The sequence below is a fragment of the Oxyura jamaicensis genome, chromosome Z (assembly GCF_011077185.1).
Source record: "Oxyura jamaicensis isolate SHBP4307 breed ruddy duck chromosome Z, BPBGC_Ojam_1.0, whole genome shotgun sequence".
Lineage (NCBI taxonomy): Eukaryota > Metazoa > Chordata > Aves > Anseriformes > Anatidae > Oxyura > Oxyura jamaicensis.
The window spans coordinates 8357934-8374438 of NC_048926.1; the positions used below are offsets into that span (position 1 = coordinate 8357934).

Genomic DNA, 16505 nt, shown 5'->3' on the forward strand with positions numbered 1-16505 from the left:
GGAATTTTTAAGCACAGCGAAAGAGGGATTAACAATTGGCAGGTTTTCAGCCCTTTGTCTTTTGGCGAATCCTATTTAATCACCGTCTTTAATATTAAGGAGGCTGTGGTCGTGCAGGGCTGTCTTAGGCTTGGGGGAAAAGGGATGATATACAGAGGAAAAGAGAGATAACACTTAGGTTCAGGCAATTGTGAGGAAGTGTTTCAATTACCTCCACTGAAGTCTTTAAAAACTGAAGTTTAATTTGATCTGAAATGTCGTCACAGCTCCTGCAAGAGAAAATATGTCCTTCCAACCCCCCTTTCTCCCATGTCTTTGCTGTTCCAACAACCCTCGGTGCTCAAGGCTTGAGTGCTATCATGGATTAATGTCGTGGCCTTCTGGGCTTCTGGAAAAGGTTTCAAAGCCCCGACAGGTCACCAGTGGGATGAGTTTAGGAACTGAAACTTATTTTCCTGACATACCAGCCTTGACACCACTGACCCTGTGGAGTTTGTCAAGAAGCTTCTAAGCTTTGGTCTGAATGAGTGTGAAAACCAAACAGCCCTTCAGGCTCAGCCTCAGCCCAGTGTTGCCACAGAGTGAAAAGGGGTCCTTACACATAGGAATTACGATGTGTTAAATTCCCCAGAACCAAAGGCTGCAAGAGTATTCAAATCTGAGCTGTCTCTAAAAGATGAGTGTAAAAGCATGATGTAATTCAGCATTTGTTTGAGGTGTCATTTGATAGTACCAGACAGTTGTCTCCTTCACCTCCTTCTTCAGGAGGTACATCAAGTTGGGTGAGGGAGACATCTGTAGATCTGCAGGAACTGGAAGCCCAGACAGTCATGGAAAATCCTGCAAAGCTTAGATAACAGCACAGGTGCATACCTCCACACTTCCATGCTGGGTCTCCCTAGGTGATTTTCTGCATTGAATATCTCAGTGCACCATCTCATGGCCAGGGCTATTCCCAGGAAAGTGCAACTGTAAACACAGGATACTAATATTTAGGGAAAGATGTGTGGGTTTTTGTTTGTGTGTTTTGTTTCTTTCCAATTACTGGATGGCTGATATGAATTCAGTTATTCTTCCTACTGTGAAGGGAAGGAGAAGAGAAACTGGGTTCTTGGGCTATACATCAAATTTTAAAAGATCAAATTTTGAATCCTGAGTCTTTCCAAAAAAAAAAAAAAAAAAAAAAAAAAAAAAAAAACCTACCTCATGAATCATTCTCAGAAATATTCCAGTTGAGGGTTTCAGATAATGAATAAACTTGTAAGAATTATGATCTGCCAGGCACAAATCAGGCAGAGTCCTTGTGCTTTGCATGACACCAGCTCTAAGACTGCACTCACCACTAGATTTCCTAAGTAAAGGCTACTAATAAAGTGAGTTGTTGCGAGTTGTTTTCCCAGCTCCATATCAAACAGCATAAAACCTGTTATTTAAGATCTGCACAGGAAGTAGCATCTCTTGGCAATGGACAGTTGTGACAGTGCTGTTCAGCAAGCCAGAACTGCTGATATTTGTCTTGGGGTTATAATATTCTCAGCTGTGCAAGGAGATTCTGCTGTTCGAAGAATTGCTTGGGCAATCTCGTCATGGCAGGGTTTGCTTGGCCTGTTGCCCTGGTATTGTTCATAACCTATCCCGTATCTACACAGAGGAAGCCGGAGTGTGCTTTCCTCTGAGCTACAAGCCTGTAGGTGTACACTTGGAATTCATTTCTCTGCAGGTAGGCAGTGGGTACTGCCACAGGAGCCAGGGCAGCAAAGCCCAGAGAGGGATCATCCTCCTAGTCTGAACTTTCTTCTCCATCTCCTTCCATTTTTGTCCCATCTCCATTCTGCATGTCTTTGCTCTCCCAAACAATTTCTGGATGTGGTTCAGCACCTGGTGAGGACCAACAAGCTCTTTGAGTACCTGTCAAAAAGGTCTCCCGCTCAGGAGGATAGGCCAGCAGTACAGTTGAGGGCTTTCAATATAGAGAATAGGCCTCGACACATTTAATTTGAAAATATAATCTTAGATTTTGTGTTCACCTGTTGGCAATGTGTTAAATTTCTTTCCAATTACTCATGAGAACAACAGCAGTCACCATCTGTGTTTTCTTGGACATATGCACCTAAATTACTGTGACAATGTTTTCATGGATCATACCACTGAAGGGCTTAAAAATCTCTCCTCATAAGACCCCTCCAAGATGCATAGTCATTGTCCTTTGCAGAAGCAGGGCTTTCCATTCAGAACTAAGCCTTGCCTTGATTTACCCTCACCATGGAGCTGAGGGAAGCTTCAGCCACCTAAATCTGAGAGAGACTACCAGAGGGTCCAGCCAGAGACCTGACCACCAGCTGGCCAGATGCCATTCAGTGTTATTGCCAGAACTGCTTGCATTTGTGGTTATTGGCAAACACGGAAGAACCTCAGCAACACCCAGTCATGCCTGGTGGAAACACCCATCTATTCTTTTTACAGATGGGAAAACCGAGGCTGCCTTTTTCCCTGGGTGATTATTATATCCCACGTTTCCACTGAGGCCCTTGTCCTTGGCAGAGATGTATTGTAAGTCTTTTGTAACAGTAACTACATGGTCTTCCATCCTGCTAGTGCCAGGAATAACAAATCACATTAAGGGAAAAGTGATTTTGCTTTCCATAATATCCATATCACAGCTTGAGATGGGACCCAGGAGTCCCAAATACCAGTTGAAAATGTGCAGACAGAAACTTTGGCCAAGCTCTTGCATATTCTCTTGGGTCCACTCTTCCATAACTGAATCAGGAGTGATTTTCACTCTCTCCCAAAACAAGATGCAGGGCCTATCAGTGGAAACCTGTTAGCAGCATGCTCAGCATAAACAAAAGGAAGTGGTTTGTAACACAATGCATGTTTAAGCTGCAGAACATCTTGCTGCGGGATGTGCTGGTTGCTCATACTCCGCATGGGTTCAAATCCCAGTGAATAGTTACATCAAAGAAAGGCACTTTGAGAGCTGTTGTATACAAAAATACCATTTTAGACTCTGGAATCCCCTAAACCGCAGAGTGCTGAAGCCTGGAGAATATCTGGGGAGATTAACAAAATTGCTTACCTTGTTCTCATGCTCTTTCCTAGACATCTACATTTGCCCATGGTCAGAGGCAGCGCTCTGAGTCAGACACAACATCTCTTGTACAGCTGTTCTTCCAGTTTGTGTGAAGGATCCACATCCAAGTCAAGGCCCAGAGTACAGCCAAGCAATTAAACCAGAGAAATCCTTCAAACTAAGTTTTTCAGATGCAACAGTGGAGAGTAACACACCTGTGGGATGAAGCTTCCTTCTTTGTGCAGGAGAATTATACTCCCACACCTGGGCTTATACTCATTTGCGCTTGTCCCCATCACACAGCTGTTCAGATTAGCTGTTATTCTCTCTAGCCCGGGTGTCTCAAAGCCTCTGTCTCCAGCAGTCGGAGACCGGCAGCTGTGCAATCATATCTGCTAACGTATGGGATATAAAGAATCTGTTAAGTAAAACCAAACCAGGGAGGGAGGAGGGGAAGAGATCAGCACAAAGAAATCACTCCTGCTAAGATGTGATTAGGGATGCCCCACAACACCCAGCTGCGAGGAACAGGTGAACTCAGCAAACATTTTAAAGCCTGCAGAAGAATTAGCCCCTTGTGGGTGTTGTTGGATGTGGGGAGGAGGAGCGAGAAGGGGGGAAATAGGCGCACGTGCGTGTGGAAGGGTGATTCGGTTGCTGTTGTTCAGAGTTAGGTAGCAGTAGGTTTTTATTGTTTCCAGTGTGGGTTGGGTTTTTGGTTGTTGTTGTTGTTGTTTTTTTCCCCCATCCTAATTTTTGAAACACCTCCATTTTACAAGGTTCATGTATTTTCCAGCAAGGTACCACGGAGAAGATAATTAGCTAATTTACAATTAGCTACAACAGAATTCGTAATCGCTTCCCCTGTGGAAAGGGCTGTAATCATCATCACGGAGCTGTAGGACTGCTGTGAAAATGGCAGTAGGAGTGTGCAGCCCAGGCCCCAGGAAATGCCCTGCTTTTAGCCTATTGATCCGTCTGATTAGCACAGGGTGAGGGGAGCGGCGGGGCACTCCGGCTGTTTGAGCCTGCAGCTTGGAGTTCACAGCCGGACCTCAACCCAAACTTTGATAACATTCAGAGGCTCGCGGCTCGCCCCTCTGCTCTGTAGCTCCTTCTTTGGAAACCACGATTGTCCAAAATACCCTGTGCTTATAGCTCCTCCGTGGATATGGTATGTTCCTGACCTTAGTGTATGGCTCTCTGGTCCATCTCCCTCCCTGATGGACACCTTTAGTGCCATTGCCTCTCCCCTTTCCACCGATGGACCGATGAGGAATGTGGGCAAGGAAGATCCACTCTGCCTCTTGCTTCCTCTGTGGTCAATGTGCCCCTCAGTCCCATGTACCGGCATTTTCTTCTTACCCACACCTGCATGGCAAACATCTCTGGGCTGCTCCTTTGCTCACTCGTGGTGCCAAGGAGACGAGCCTCAAGGCCTTCCCAGTGCCGGGGCCGAGACTCTGCAGCTGGTCCCTCACTGTGTGTGCAAGCAGTGTTTGGGGAGGAGGGAAACAGCAGCAGGGACAAATAATTATTAGCTATACAAATAATGGAATTAATTAGCATCTGCTTTCTGAAACGAAGCCATACAGCAACCTGGTCCTGATGCTTAGAAAGCCAAAGGCATTGAGAAACATTACAGAACTGCTCTGGTGAATACCATGCTCCGACAGAAGACGTGTGTTCCCATACAGAAATACACAAATGTGAGGTTTGCTCTTGCATGGAAAGGCACATGCACCATCCATCTGTGATGCCCTAGCAATGAACTCATGATAAAATAGGGATGCTCGTAGGTTTTAGAATGAGAGGTTTGATGGTTGGAAGGGACCGTAGTGATCTTCTGGTTCACCCTCCCTATTAGCCCAGGCCACAAAGGTGGTGGATCTGTCCCTCTTTATTTCCAAGGCCTTGGATGTGATGTTCTAGATGGTAAAGCCAGCATATGCCTTCCTGATACAGGGATTCAACCTCTTTGTTTTGCATGAGGAATACGAGAACACAAGTGTATTTATATACTCTTATCTAAATGTACCCCCACGCGCACACATACATTAGTGAGAGCTATCTGGATAAACACAAACCTGTGTCATGTCTCTCTGAGAGTGACCCTAATTTTCCCCGAGTCCCTCCACAATTGCTGTGATTCTTGTTCTTGTCCTTTTGCTTCGCAGAGGGTCAAACATCCTGCATCTCATTGTCCCTTCTGTCTCTTTAATTAGTGCCCGTCCTCCCCCTTCTCCCCCTCGCTCCGGTGTCCCCCCTTCCCGTCTCCTCTCAGCACTTGGTTTGCAGTGCTCTATTATTTCACCTTTCACGCGTGCCGTCTCCTTCGCCTGGGCCTGTCTGACACCTCTGCCTTACGCTTATCATAAAAACATAACATTTAAATACAAATAGAACAGGGAATAATTTAACCCCTATTTGCACTGGAGAAGGTGCCGAGGTTTCGTATAAACACAGCTGGGGAGATTCATAGAGAGTGTATATTTATCTGACAAGTTACATTTCTTCACTGCCGTGCCTTGCAGCCAGTTTGTCCTGATTTGAGCAAGCCTCTGTGGCTGGCAGTGGCCAGGAAAACGCATAGTCTAGTTTTTGGGGAATATTGGAAATGTCACCAAGGGGACACCTCTGAAATCTTGTGATTGCTGAAGCCTTTCACTCCCTGTCTCTCTTCTTGGGAGGAACAGGGAATGCTGGTTCCTCTGGTCGCTGTGGTTTGTTTATGGCAAAAATGGGCAGTCTTGAGATGAATTTAGTTTCCAATGTTATGGGGATGCTTCAGGTCATTTATGGTGAGGGTCTCTTTCGCTCTTCTGGGCAAGATAGCACAGAAAAATAACCATCCATGGCTATTACCCTGAGCCAAGTAAGCATGATGGACTCAGGTTGTTGGGAAAGACTGATAATGGGGTTAACACTAGTGAAAGAAAACAAAAATGTAGGGAGAAGAGGCTTACATGAACACCCCACTGAGCCCCTAGACTGCTGCTGGTAAGGGCTGTCCCTATAGAGAGGCTAGCAAGGTTTTCTATGACACATTTTGTCTGGGACCTGGCAGAGCAGCACATGGGGGCACTCAGGGTGTGAGAGGCCCTCACGAGCACCTTAGAGGGATAAACTCATTAGCCAAGATTGGGAACATGCTGAATTGGCCCAGCTGCTGGCCGGGCCTCTCTTTTCCCACCTTGGCCGTGCAACGGGTGCTGTTAAAGTGCCCTGGGTTGGGACGTGAAAGGTAAACGCAGCACTTTGTTAGAAGAACCTCTCCGAGAAAAAAAAAAAAAAAAAAAAAAAAAAAGCGTGTTAAACTGACTCATTTTTTATCAGCTGAGTGTGTGATCGTGTAGATTTCTGCAGTAGCAGAAGTGACAAATGATTCCCCCAACGGCCCAAGGCATGGATGGTTTTTCAGGAGGGAGTGAAGGCGCTGATCTGGAGATGGGGCTGGAGGTGGTGTCCAGGAGGTGCTGGACACCTCGGGGGACCCTTTTGGGCCACCTGCCCTGGAGCAGCCGGGCCAGCAGCCACTGGGGAAGGTGGTCCTCGCCCTCAGCAGAGCCTGTTCCTGGTGGTCTGATGGCCACCTTGTGGGCAGCTCACAAAGCACCGCTCCTCCTGCCAGCCAGCTCTGGGGACAGGCACTATGCTGTCCTGCAGATATACAGAAAAGGGGAGTAAAATAAAATAAAATAAAATAAAAAATTAAGCGTTTCCTAACATACCTGGTTTAAGCTTTGCATAAACTAAACCAGACAAGGCAGTTTCAGGCCAGTTCCACACTAGAGAGTTTTGCTGACAGAGGAGGGATGTGATTTTTTTTAATGATACATTTATATTAGCAAAAAGCGTGGTGAAAATACAGTTGCAGAGCTATAGGAGTGCTTTTGCTGATGCAGCTTATTTCAAACAGGGGAAACTGTATAGCGTACAATATAACAGACACTTCCTCTGTGCGGGAAGTATGTACTAGACACAAACTCCCTCGGCCTTTTGCCACTGGTGTTCCCAGATCACTCCCGCCCCCCTGCTCCCATCTTCCAGGACAGCTGTTCTCACTTTGCAGGTGGGTTTTCCTCAGGTATCTGGACAACCCTTGGAGTTTGGACTCAGCTCTTTCTCCAAGGCTTTGTCTTTCCCTAGCCTAAAAGACACCCCACAGCACACATTCAGCTTCAGCTGACACTTTATACCTCACCTCCGAGAGTCTCTTTTGCACATTAGCTTAGCCATCAAGTAAAGTGATTTCTGCTGGGACCTACAAAGTGTTCCCTGAAAATGGTGGTTAGGTCATGCAGAAGAGATGTTTCTAAAGCTGAATTCCCACCTGGCTCCCCATCATTTGGTTGCTTGACTGAGAAATGTCATTGGTCCATCACCGGCCAAGGAAAGCCAAGGAGGTCCTTCAGGCCCTCAGGGATGTGATCTGTAAGGAGCATTCTGACTATTTAATTCATTCTTTGCCTTTACTGTATTGAAATTACTCAAATCATTTCTAAAAATACACAGCAAAGCACTGAGAAGTATGTTTGGGGAAAACATCTTATGATTATACAGGTTCCCCAGGTGCAGTCCCTGGGGTTCACAGTCCATTCACTGAGCCTAATCACCAATGTGATTTTACCTCCTGGAAGAAGCCAGGAATGAAAACCATCCTTAAAATGAACCTTCACAATGTCCAAAGCAGCTTCTCTTGAGGTGGCAACAACATACACAGGGCTAGTCAGGGCTTTGTGCGTCATTAAAGCCTCAAATTTTTGTTGCCAGCAAAGACCTCAAAGAATGCCTTTGCCTAATCAATACCAACATAAAGTAGGCATATTTCTTGCTTTTAACATGTCTGTCAGAAGGTTATCCCTGGTTTCCCTCTTCTATCAGAAAAGCACACATACCCTCCTCAACCTATTTTTCCTGCCATTTCAGTAGCCTAACTGAAAGCAACATAACTCCTTGTTTTCTGCAGGCAGTGCACTCTTGGTTCACGTGGATAACTCCACTGCAGGACTGAAAGCTCCTAATATCCTCAGTAGATATCAACTGCATGAAAAATTATCCTCATCCAAGGCTATAGAGTAATTTGCCAATTTACAGGTGCATCTTGGAGAGGGGAGTTTTGATCAAACACTGGTGGAAGCAGAACTGATTCTCTACACCAATGTTTTCTAAGTGAACAAAAGTGACATAAATCACCCAATTAGTCAGCCAGAAAAGATTTGCTGCAAACCAATGTTTTGTTCAGCTTTAGGTTAATATGTGCATTAAAAATAAATAAAAATTCAAAGTATTTATTTATTTACATATATTTATTCAAATTGGTTACATCTGCTCTGTAAACTGCTCTGAAAAAAAAAAAAATCTTGGTTCAGCCATTTACATAGTGTTTAATGAATGATAAATAAGACATTTATCATGTCTTATCATGTGCAAATGGCCTGTTTACATACAAGATGTAAACTATGTAAATTTCTCTCTTTTTTTTTTTCTTTCATGGAGTAGTGGTAGTAGTCTCTAAATATATACCTGATTTATAGATATCCCTCAGAGCCTCCTGAGACCTTTCTACCAACTCAGTAGCAATTGGTTTGGTCTGTTTTCATAAACATTTTCTCAAGGTGTTTTGTTCTGGACTGAAGCTCTCCATACTTGGTATAAGTCCAAGTATAGTTTTCTTCATTCAAAATGAAGTTATCTGTCAGCAGACCACATCCTTGTTTGACATGAAACAGCACCTTCTTGAGCAACCTCAGATATTAGCATTCATATAAGTTAACTTTATGTTTCAGGAAACAATATATGTTTCAAAAACTTTGGGTTTATTTCAAATTAACTTCATATATACATATATATATATATAAATGCATCCAAACTTGTAGGTATGTGTCTGTGAGTGGGTATGAACAACAAATCTCAATTTACTGGCTGTGGCTTCAGCTATATCCTGATTCAAAACAGCTTATGTTAAACATTTTTTTTTCCTTCGACTTATTTAGTATTGCGAGGGCTACTAATTTATGTTGTTTTTCAGTTGGACTTTATTTATGTATGCTATCTTTATCCACATTTCACTTGGGTGGCAGTCTGAGCAATGTTGTCATTTCAGTTACTGCAAGCTGACTGCAAAAATTGATCAGAAAAAGCTGATTTGGAAGACTTCATTGCCTAGATTCTCAGAAGCAGTTAAAACATTTTAGATATTTCTGGGGCTTGGGAGTTTTTTTCCTTCTTCTTTGAAATTGTCAAATTATTTTCAAGTACTCACTGAAAGTCAGATGTTATTAAGGTGTTTTGAGCAAGGCACCTGAAATGACTAGCAGCTTCTGAAATATGTCACCTCAATGAAATCACTGTTTCTTCTGCATGTGATACTGAGCTATCTTGGCTTTTGCATCCCTCCCGAAATATGGTAAGCATCTCTTTATTTTGTTCCAGAAGACAGAAAACTCTTTGTGGGCATGCTCAATAAGCAGCAGTCGGAAGATGACGTGCGCAGGCTATTCGAGGCATTTGGCAACATCGAGGAGTGCACAATCCTTCGGGGACCCGATGGCAACAGCAAAGGTAAGACAATGGCTTATGGCACACCGTGGCTTTAGCTCTGAGCTAGACCCAGTCTTGGTGTATATAATATTTCCTGGCACAACAAAGTCACTAAGTGGCTGCCAGGACAGCATCTCATACATTAGGAAGGGTCACATTTGCCAAAGGAGGCCATTTCTTTGCTTGCTGTTGTCTGCTTGTGCATGAGAACAAAGAGCTGATTGCACCTAAAAACATCCCCCTCCACAAGCTGTGTCTGGCCATGTGCAAATTGTTGCCTATTGCTGTTTGCTTACAGTACAGCAATCCCCTCTGAATGCAAACCTTTACATTTTCTCAAGATCTGCTCTCCCCACAAGCCCTAGGAAAGTTGGGAGTTTCATCTTCCACTGAGCAGGTTCATTCTTTCCTTAAACAAAACCATATTTTCTGTTTTACATCATTACTCACCAGCTCCACCACTACCTCCGCTTATTTCTCACCCACCAACTCCAGGTCCTCCTCTTCTTTAGCTGGTTCTTGCTTAGTTAGGCACCAACCAGTGACCATTATTTCAAAGATACAGGATCTGATGTAAATATTACACACAGTAGGTATTTGCTGCTTGAAACGTATCAATGCTTAATTGCAAAATGAGGTGTCTTACCTCCTTCTGCCACTTTTTGGCATCCCTCATTATCTGCATAGCACAAGGAAACCTTTTCTAGAGTCCAGGTAGAAGATTGAGACTTCTCTGTTGAACATAAGGGTCATTTTTTTTCCCCCATCACTTTCTAGACAAAGTAACTTCAATTTGAATAGGAAGCCCTCTTCTCTTGACAGTATAATGTGTCCATTAAATATTGATCTGCATATAATACATCATAAACTGTGCTGGAATGTGCAGTACCAGGGAAGAGACCGGTCTTGCTGATGCAGTTCATATCTCACTGGATATTTTGACATGTGACAACATCAACGAGCATATTTTTGCAACAGGGAGGTGAAAAATCCAAATCACAGTGATACACTGAAGAAAGATACTGCTATTCTGTAAAATCACTGTTAGCCAAGAAAGACTTCATTCTGGCATTATAGGGCAGTATTTTGATGTATGGCAGCAAAGCCCAGTCTTCCTGATACAAATGGCTGAAAATAAACTGTGGTCAACTTCCTTTGTTTTTATGGCTACTTTAGTTTCATGACACCCAAAGGTTTGATTCACCAAGAAGAGTTTCAGCCACCATAAATGGCAGGCAGTTCAGTACTCCCTTCAGTGAACAAATCAGTAAATTGGGGAAAATCAAAAAAAAAAAAAAAAAAAAAATCTGTCTGCCTCCACCTGGATTTGTACAGAACAAAATCTATGACAAAGGAGCTAAACAGAGTAATAATAAAGGCAATAATGTCAGAGATCTGTAAAAAACAGATTCCAAAGGAGATCCAACCCCCAAACTTGTATTCATTCTTGCTCTCTGTCTTTTTTTTCTTAAACAATTTCATCATAAGTCTGAATCTGAGTGGCAGCTCCATATTGCTAACCAGTTTAATTATTAGTGCTAGCAGGCTGCAGTCTCAGGCTTGCATTTCACTGAGATGCTCAGGATCAATACTGAGCCTTGACGGAGTTAATATTACCAGCTTCCATTTGCAGGTGCTATTTACTGAGAATGTGAAGCTCCCAATTTCCACACACACAGATACATACACACACACATAGAGCATTCAGTCCCACAGAAAACTTAAGGGTAGTGCCCTTATCTTAGGAGACAGTCAGGCGAGCCACAACTCCCACAAACTTATTCCCAGTCTGTAATGTTTTCCATCTGCTAGAAACCAACATGACACATACTGCTTGTGAGCTACTTATTTTGGGTAAAACGCATTAGGCATAAATTCCACCTAAATTGAGTTTTAGGCAGATTAACTAAGTGCATAGACTTCAATCCTAGCAAACCCATTACATGAAGCCTCACCAGGCATCCCTGTGATGAGTGAGTTTCCAAGATACCTCAATGAAAGCAATGCTTGGAGGAGGTAGGTCCCAGCTTCCCAGTGAATAACACCACAGCCCAGTCATAGCCAGAAAGGCATCTGAGCCTTTTCTGAAGCTGTGGGTGGATGTCCGGAGCCAAGTCCTCCATGCAGGCTCCATCTCTTGCACAGGTCAGCTGGGGTCAAACACAACAGTTACTGGAGCATGCAACTGGGTGGCAGGAGAGCTGGGACCAGGACATTTCTCTGCCTTAAGGGAAGTGCAGAGTCTGTCTGTCCTGGAAGAGATGGGAGAGGAAGGAGCCTGCCTGTATCCCTCTGGGTAAAGCTCACCCATGTGCATCCATAAGTGCAGGAGTACTCAGCTGAGGAAGCCACAGTCAGATGGGATCCAGTTTAGCAATCCAGCAGGACCCGCAGGACTGCAGCTGCCTGGACAGCCTCTTGGTGTTGTTTTGTTTTTAATTCAGCAGTTGTCTACTTCAGCAACTCAGAACGTAAAGATTTCGCACACCAGAAGTCCCTCAAGAGGAGTCTAACACCCTCTGCAGTCATAACCTTAGGCTCTGACTCTGCAGTCTCCTTCGTTCTTGCAGTAGAGCTGACAAGACAGTCAGAGCAGCCCTTCCAGCTCTGTAATCCTGAAATAAGGAAAGAAAAAAACATACGAGCACATGTATCTCTCTGTTCAGCACAGGTTATATATCTCTCTGTGTGTCAAAATCCCTTCAAACTCTAGAGCTGCTCCTGTCATGGGGACACTGTTGTTTTGAAGAGTGGTATGACTCGCCTTCTCAGCTCATGAGATCTTGGAGATCACCTCAATTCTGGTGACAAGGGGCAGAAAAAAGAAGATTATGTACACGTTTGGTGTTGTGTTCAGAAGCCATCCCTCTGAACACACAAATAAAGGGATCAAAATGTTAGGCTCTCTGCTATTGCCTTGCCACCATACACATGTAAAAGCTGAGTTTTCACCTGTCTTTCTACCTGAAAACTTACCGGAAGCAATGGAGGGATCTCATTAGCATCTCAGGTATTAAACAAGATAAATTCCTTCTGCTCTCTTCATTCCCATCTTCATCCAGCTCCGTTCATCCATCAGGTTCCTCAGCACAGGGGTGAATTTCACCTGAAGAGAGTGAAGCCCTCGATGTGACAGCAACACTGAAGCCAAAACTCCAGCTCTAAATACAATGGGTGACTGAAGCTGGAAAGCTTTTGTATATTTGCTAATCAGCATCTTCTTTTTAGAGGCAGAAAGTACAAAAGAATCTCTGCAAATAATTAAACACCTTAATTCTGGATTATCTCTGATTAATGAAGAGGAAGGTGCAGTATCTCAGGAGCCCGGGAATGCTGGGCTGCGATTATGTCATAATTGATCCCTATTGTTTCCAGTTGAAGTTTATCTATCTCATTTTCTCATGATTGTCTCCTCTCAGCTCCTTATAAATTAGATCCAACTATTAACAACAATTGCTATGTTTTTCCTGAAACACAGTCTGAGCACAATGGTAAGGAGGAATGCAAAGTGAGGGGCTCCTAACTGCAAGCTATTTTTGTGTCTGTTCTTTTTAGAGGAGCTACAATTGTTTTCTTTGATTCCACCTCTTCCAGCCTGTAGTGATGATTATAGGGACTTTTGCAGCTCACTCTTGTAGTTTGCAAGTGAGGTGTTTTAGCACTGCAGTTTCCACCATGCACTATATGGATCTGTGAGGGTGTGCTGACCTTCTGAAGATGCTACAAAGGGAATAGAGGACAGCTGTCCCATTGTTAGGGCTGGCATCCCTTGCGCAGTGATCTGCGCCCCTCCAGGGAAACAACTGGGGCTTTGCAAATTGATTAAAAGCTCAAAAGTCTTTAGTAGTAATAGAAGGGGAGAGAAGCCAGAACTTCTCAGATCTCTTCCAATCTGTTCCAAAAACCGCCTTAGCATATGGAAATTACTCTTCTTCTCTCTGAGTCAGTTTGCTTGTAGCTGAGTGTTGGCAATACTTTCCCCCACTCTAGTGGTGCATGTGACCCTTTGAAGTGTTGATCACTTCTGCACTCTAGCACATATTCATAAATGCACCTCTGTGACCTAAAACCTTATGTAAGAGTTCAGGCAGTGTGAAATTCCTCACGTGGCAGTGCAGGCCAGAGAAGCACTGCCTGTATGTCTCTGATGTCCGCAGGAAAGCACCCATAGAGGCACTGGCTCTGCAAACTGTGATATAATAGTCACTGTAAAAGACTAATTCAGATTTCAGTGGTAGCACGATGGCAGTCATCACATGTAGATCTGTCCCACCCTTACTTTTTTTTGTTATTATTAGAAGGTATTTCATGCTTTGTCAGACCAAAGCAGTTTGGAGCCTGGACAAGCACTGAGCTGTTTGTGTAATGGAGCTCTACCAGGCAGTGATACGAGACAGGTATCTTGTGTGTTTGGAGCAACCAGAATGCCTCTCTACATCTGGCCTGTGGTTGCTTGTAACAAGCACATGCAGCTTTCTGTTGAGCTTCACACAACTCCTCACTCTTTCCTACAACACCTGGGGAAGTAACATTCAGCATTATGTCTAATACAAATGAAAGGAAAATCATCTTCACACAATAAATTATAAAATTGTGCATCGCTGGCATGGGAAGCTAAGGAGGTCAAAAAGGAGGTTGTGGAGTCTCCTTCTCTGGAGATATTCAAGGCCTGTCTGGACACCTACCTGGGCAGCCTGCTCTGAGGAACCTGCTTTGGCAGGGGGGTTGGACCCGATGATCTCTGGAGGTCCCGTCCAACCCCTACAGTTCTGTGATTCTGTGATTCTGTGATAAGTGGATTCAAAAAGTATTTGCTAAGTCTGAGTCCTCCAGTACCCGCTGCAGGCAGCATAGGACTTTGTGATGCAGATGTGTTTAATGGCTGGGCTTTGGGAAGGAATAACCGCTTTGTTACGCTTTCTCCACTAGTTTCTTTATTGCCAGTTCTGAGGACAGGACGTTTAGCTAGATGGACTGTTGTTGGTACCCCTGCAACTTTTCTAATGTTCTTTTTCCTCTTCTAGGGTGTGCATTTGTGAAATACTCTTCACATGCCGAGGCCCAAGCAGCTATCAATGCTTTGCATGGCAGCCAGACAATGCCGGTGAGTAGCTCTGTAATATGACACATGAGGATTGGTCCAGACTTTGCTGCCCTGTGGCCTTGAGGAGGGATGATTTATCTATGCTTTGCTACTCAAATTCTGGGAAGGATGGCTCAGGCATTTGGGACCTTGGGTGTGTTTAACTCATCAGAGGAAAGGCCAGGATCACACTGTCAGTTCATCACATCTCACCTGCACAGAACTCCACGGGTGCTGTGTTCCATCACCAGCAGTTCTGATGCAATTAAAAAAAAAAAAAAAAAAAAAAAAAAAAAAGACATGGTTCATAGAGGCCAAAAACATTGGGTCAAATTCACTATGAGCTTAAACATTTAAGTTTCAGAGGGATGAATCAAGCACAAACTGGTGTCTAAAGGTTTTTCTTTTCCCTCTCCAAAGAGTCCTTTCTTCTATATGAAGGATAAAAGACTTTTTGCCAAAATTGAGCAGAAAGCAGCATGCTCACATGATAGCACTACAAGCTAGAGACACATCACACCATGATGTGCACTGTCAATGCCTTTCTGCTGCTGTCTGGCCTGGGCATAAATGTGTTCCCTTACTACCAGCTTTTGCAAGACAGTCAGACACTACTGAATCTTCCAGGAAATGTTTGAGGTATCATTCTACTTGGACTAATACAACGTTTCCAAGCTGATAGTTCACGGAAGTGGACATTAAAATCAAAATGTGTTTTCTATGCAAAACGATACTTGTACACCATGCAGACCTGGAGGAATGTAAGATATTCCATTATCAGCACAGAAAGGCAATCTGGCCCAATATGTTTTGGTTTATTATAATAGTATATTATTTTTATTACTAATTATTCACAGTGTAAATACAGAAAGGCTAAGAAGCATGCTGAAGGTTTGTAAAGGATACAGGGAATCTCAATACTCAATATTTAAGACTGTAAAATCTCCCTTTCAATAAGAACCTAAGATCTCAATTCACAAGTTTATCCAAATAATTTTAAAATGGGCCTGTCAGATTGGCTCTAGGTCTGTGTAGGGGTGAGAGTGAGAAGTTTGTCACAGGAAGAGGTTTCTAGTAGTAGCAAATAATCAAGATCTTGTTTTTTAGAACTCAAGACCAGACAAGTCAGATTAGAAAATGGTAAATATTTACCAGTGAGGTTATTAAAAGATGGGATCTCCTTTTTTTGAATTATTACAATAAAGACTGAGAGACTCTTCCCAGGAGATTCCTTCTAACAGAACCACATGCTGAGCTTGATGCTGGCATCACACAGTGAAAAATTGTGGACATCTTTCAGCAAGGCTGAAGAGCTATTTGAATGTCTTTAAAACTTTGACCCAAAGTGATAGCGTCTGTAGACTGACACCAGGAATTGCAGTTCCACTGGGTGTGGTACTACTAAAAGGTGTAATAAAGTCAGTTCCAGAGCCAAAAAGCTTAGAAACTTGGATGACATTGAGATGAAGATAGGGAAGAAAACAGGTAAAACAAAAGGAGTGTTGAAGATTTTATCTAGACCTACTATATTTAAAATATGCTCATTCTACCTCTTTCAGCACTCTTTATATAAGAAAAAATATTCCTCTCTTTACCACTTCATAGCAAGTTTTTTTTCTCATCCTGCTGAAGCCAACTGAATTTAAGATGTGCAAAATAATGAAGAATTTGCCCATTTCATCCATCAGATTTCTATGGGACCGTTTTTCTTGTTGACTTATTTGACAAACAAACCTGTTTTATAAATGTTCTTGAATAACCAGCTCTCTGGTTATCTGAGAAAGCATTGTACTTTCACCCTCACTA

General features: G+C 43.4%; 1 protein-coding gene and 1 long non-coding RNA gene across 10 annotated transcripts in view; one reads left to right on the forward strand and one right to left on the reverse strand.

The window, feature by feature from the left end:
* CELF4 (CUGBP Elav-like family member 4) overlaps positions 1-16505 on the forward strand; it is a 671901-nt gene that overhangs the window by 583970 nt on the left and 71426 nt on the right. For 5 of the 9 annotated variants that reach the window (XM_035309065.1, XM_035309063.1, XM_035309061.1 and 2 more), the window contains exons 4-5: positions 9509-9637; positions 14641-14720. In XM_035309065.1, coding sequence (XP_035164956.1) covers positions 9509-9637; positions 14641-14720 — 209 coding nt within the window. The remainder of the gene's footprint in view (positions 1-9508; positions 9638-14640; positions 14721-16505) is intronic. The other 4 variants (XM_035309066.1, XM_035309064.1, XM_035309062.1 and 1 more) reach the window with 1 other exon arrangement.
* Positions 218-3136, reverse strand: LOC118155667. Its single transcript, XR_004745946.1, has 2 exons — positions 3080-3136; positions 218-969 (listed from the first exon to the last, which is right to left on the reverse strand). It is a non-coding gene; the product is annotated as an uncharacterized LOC118155667 (long non-coding RNA).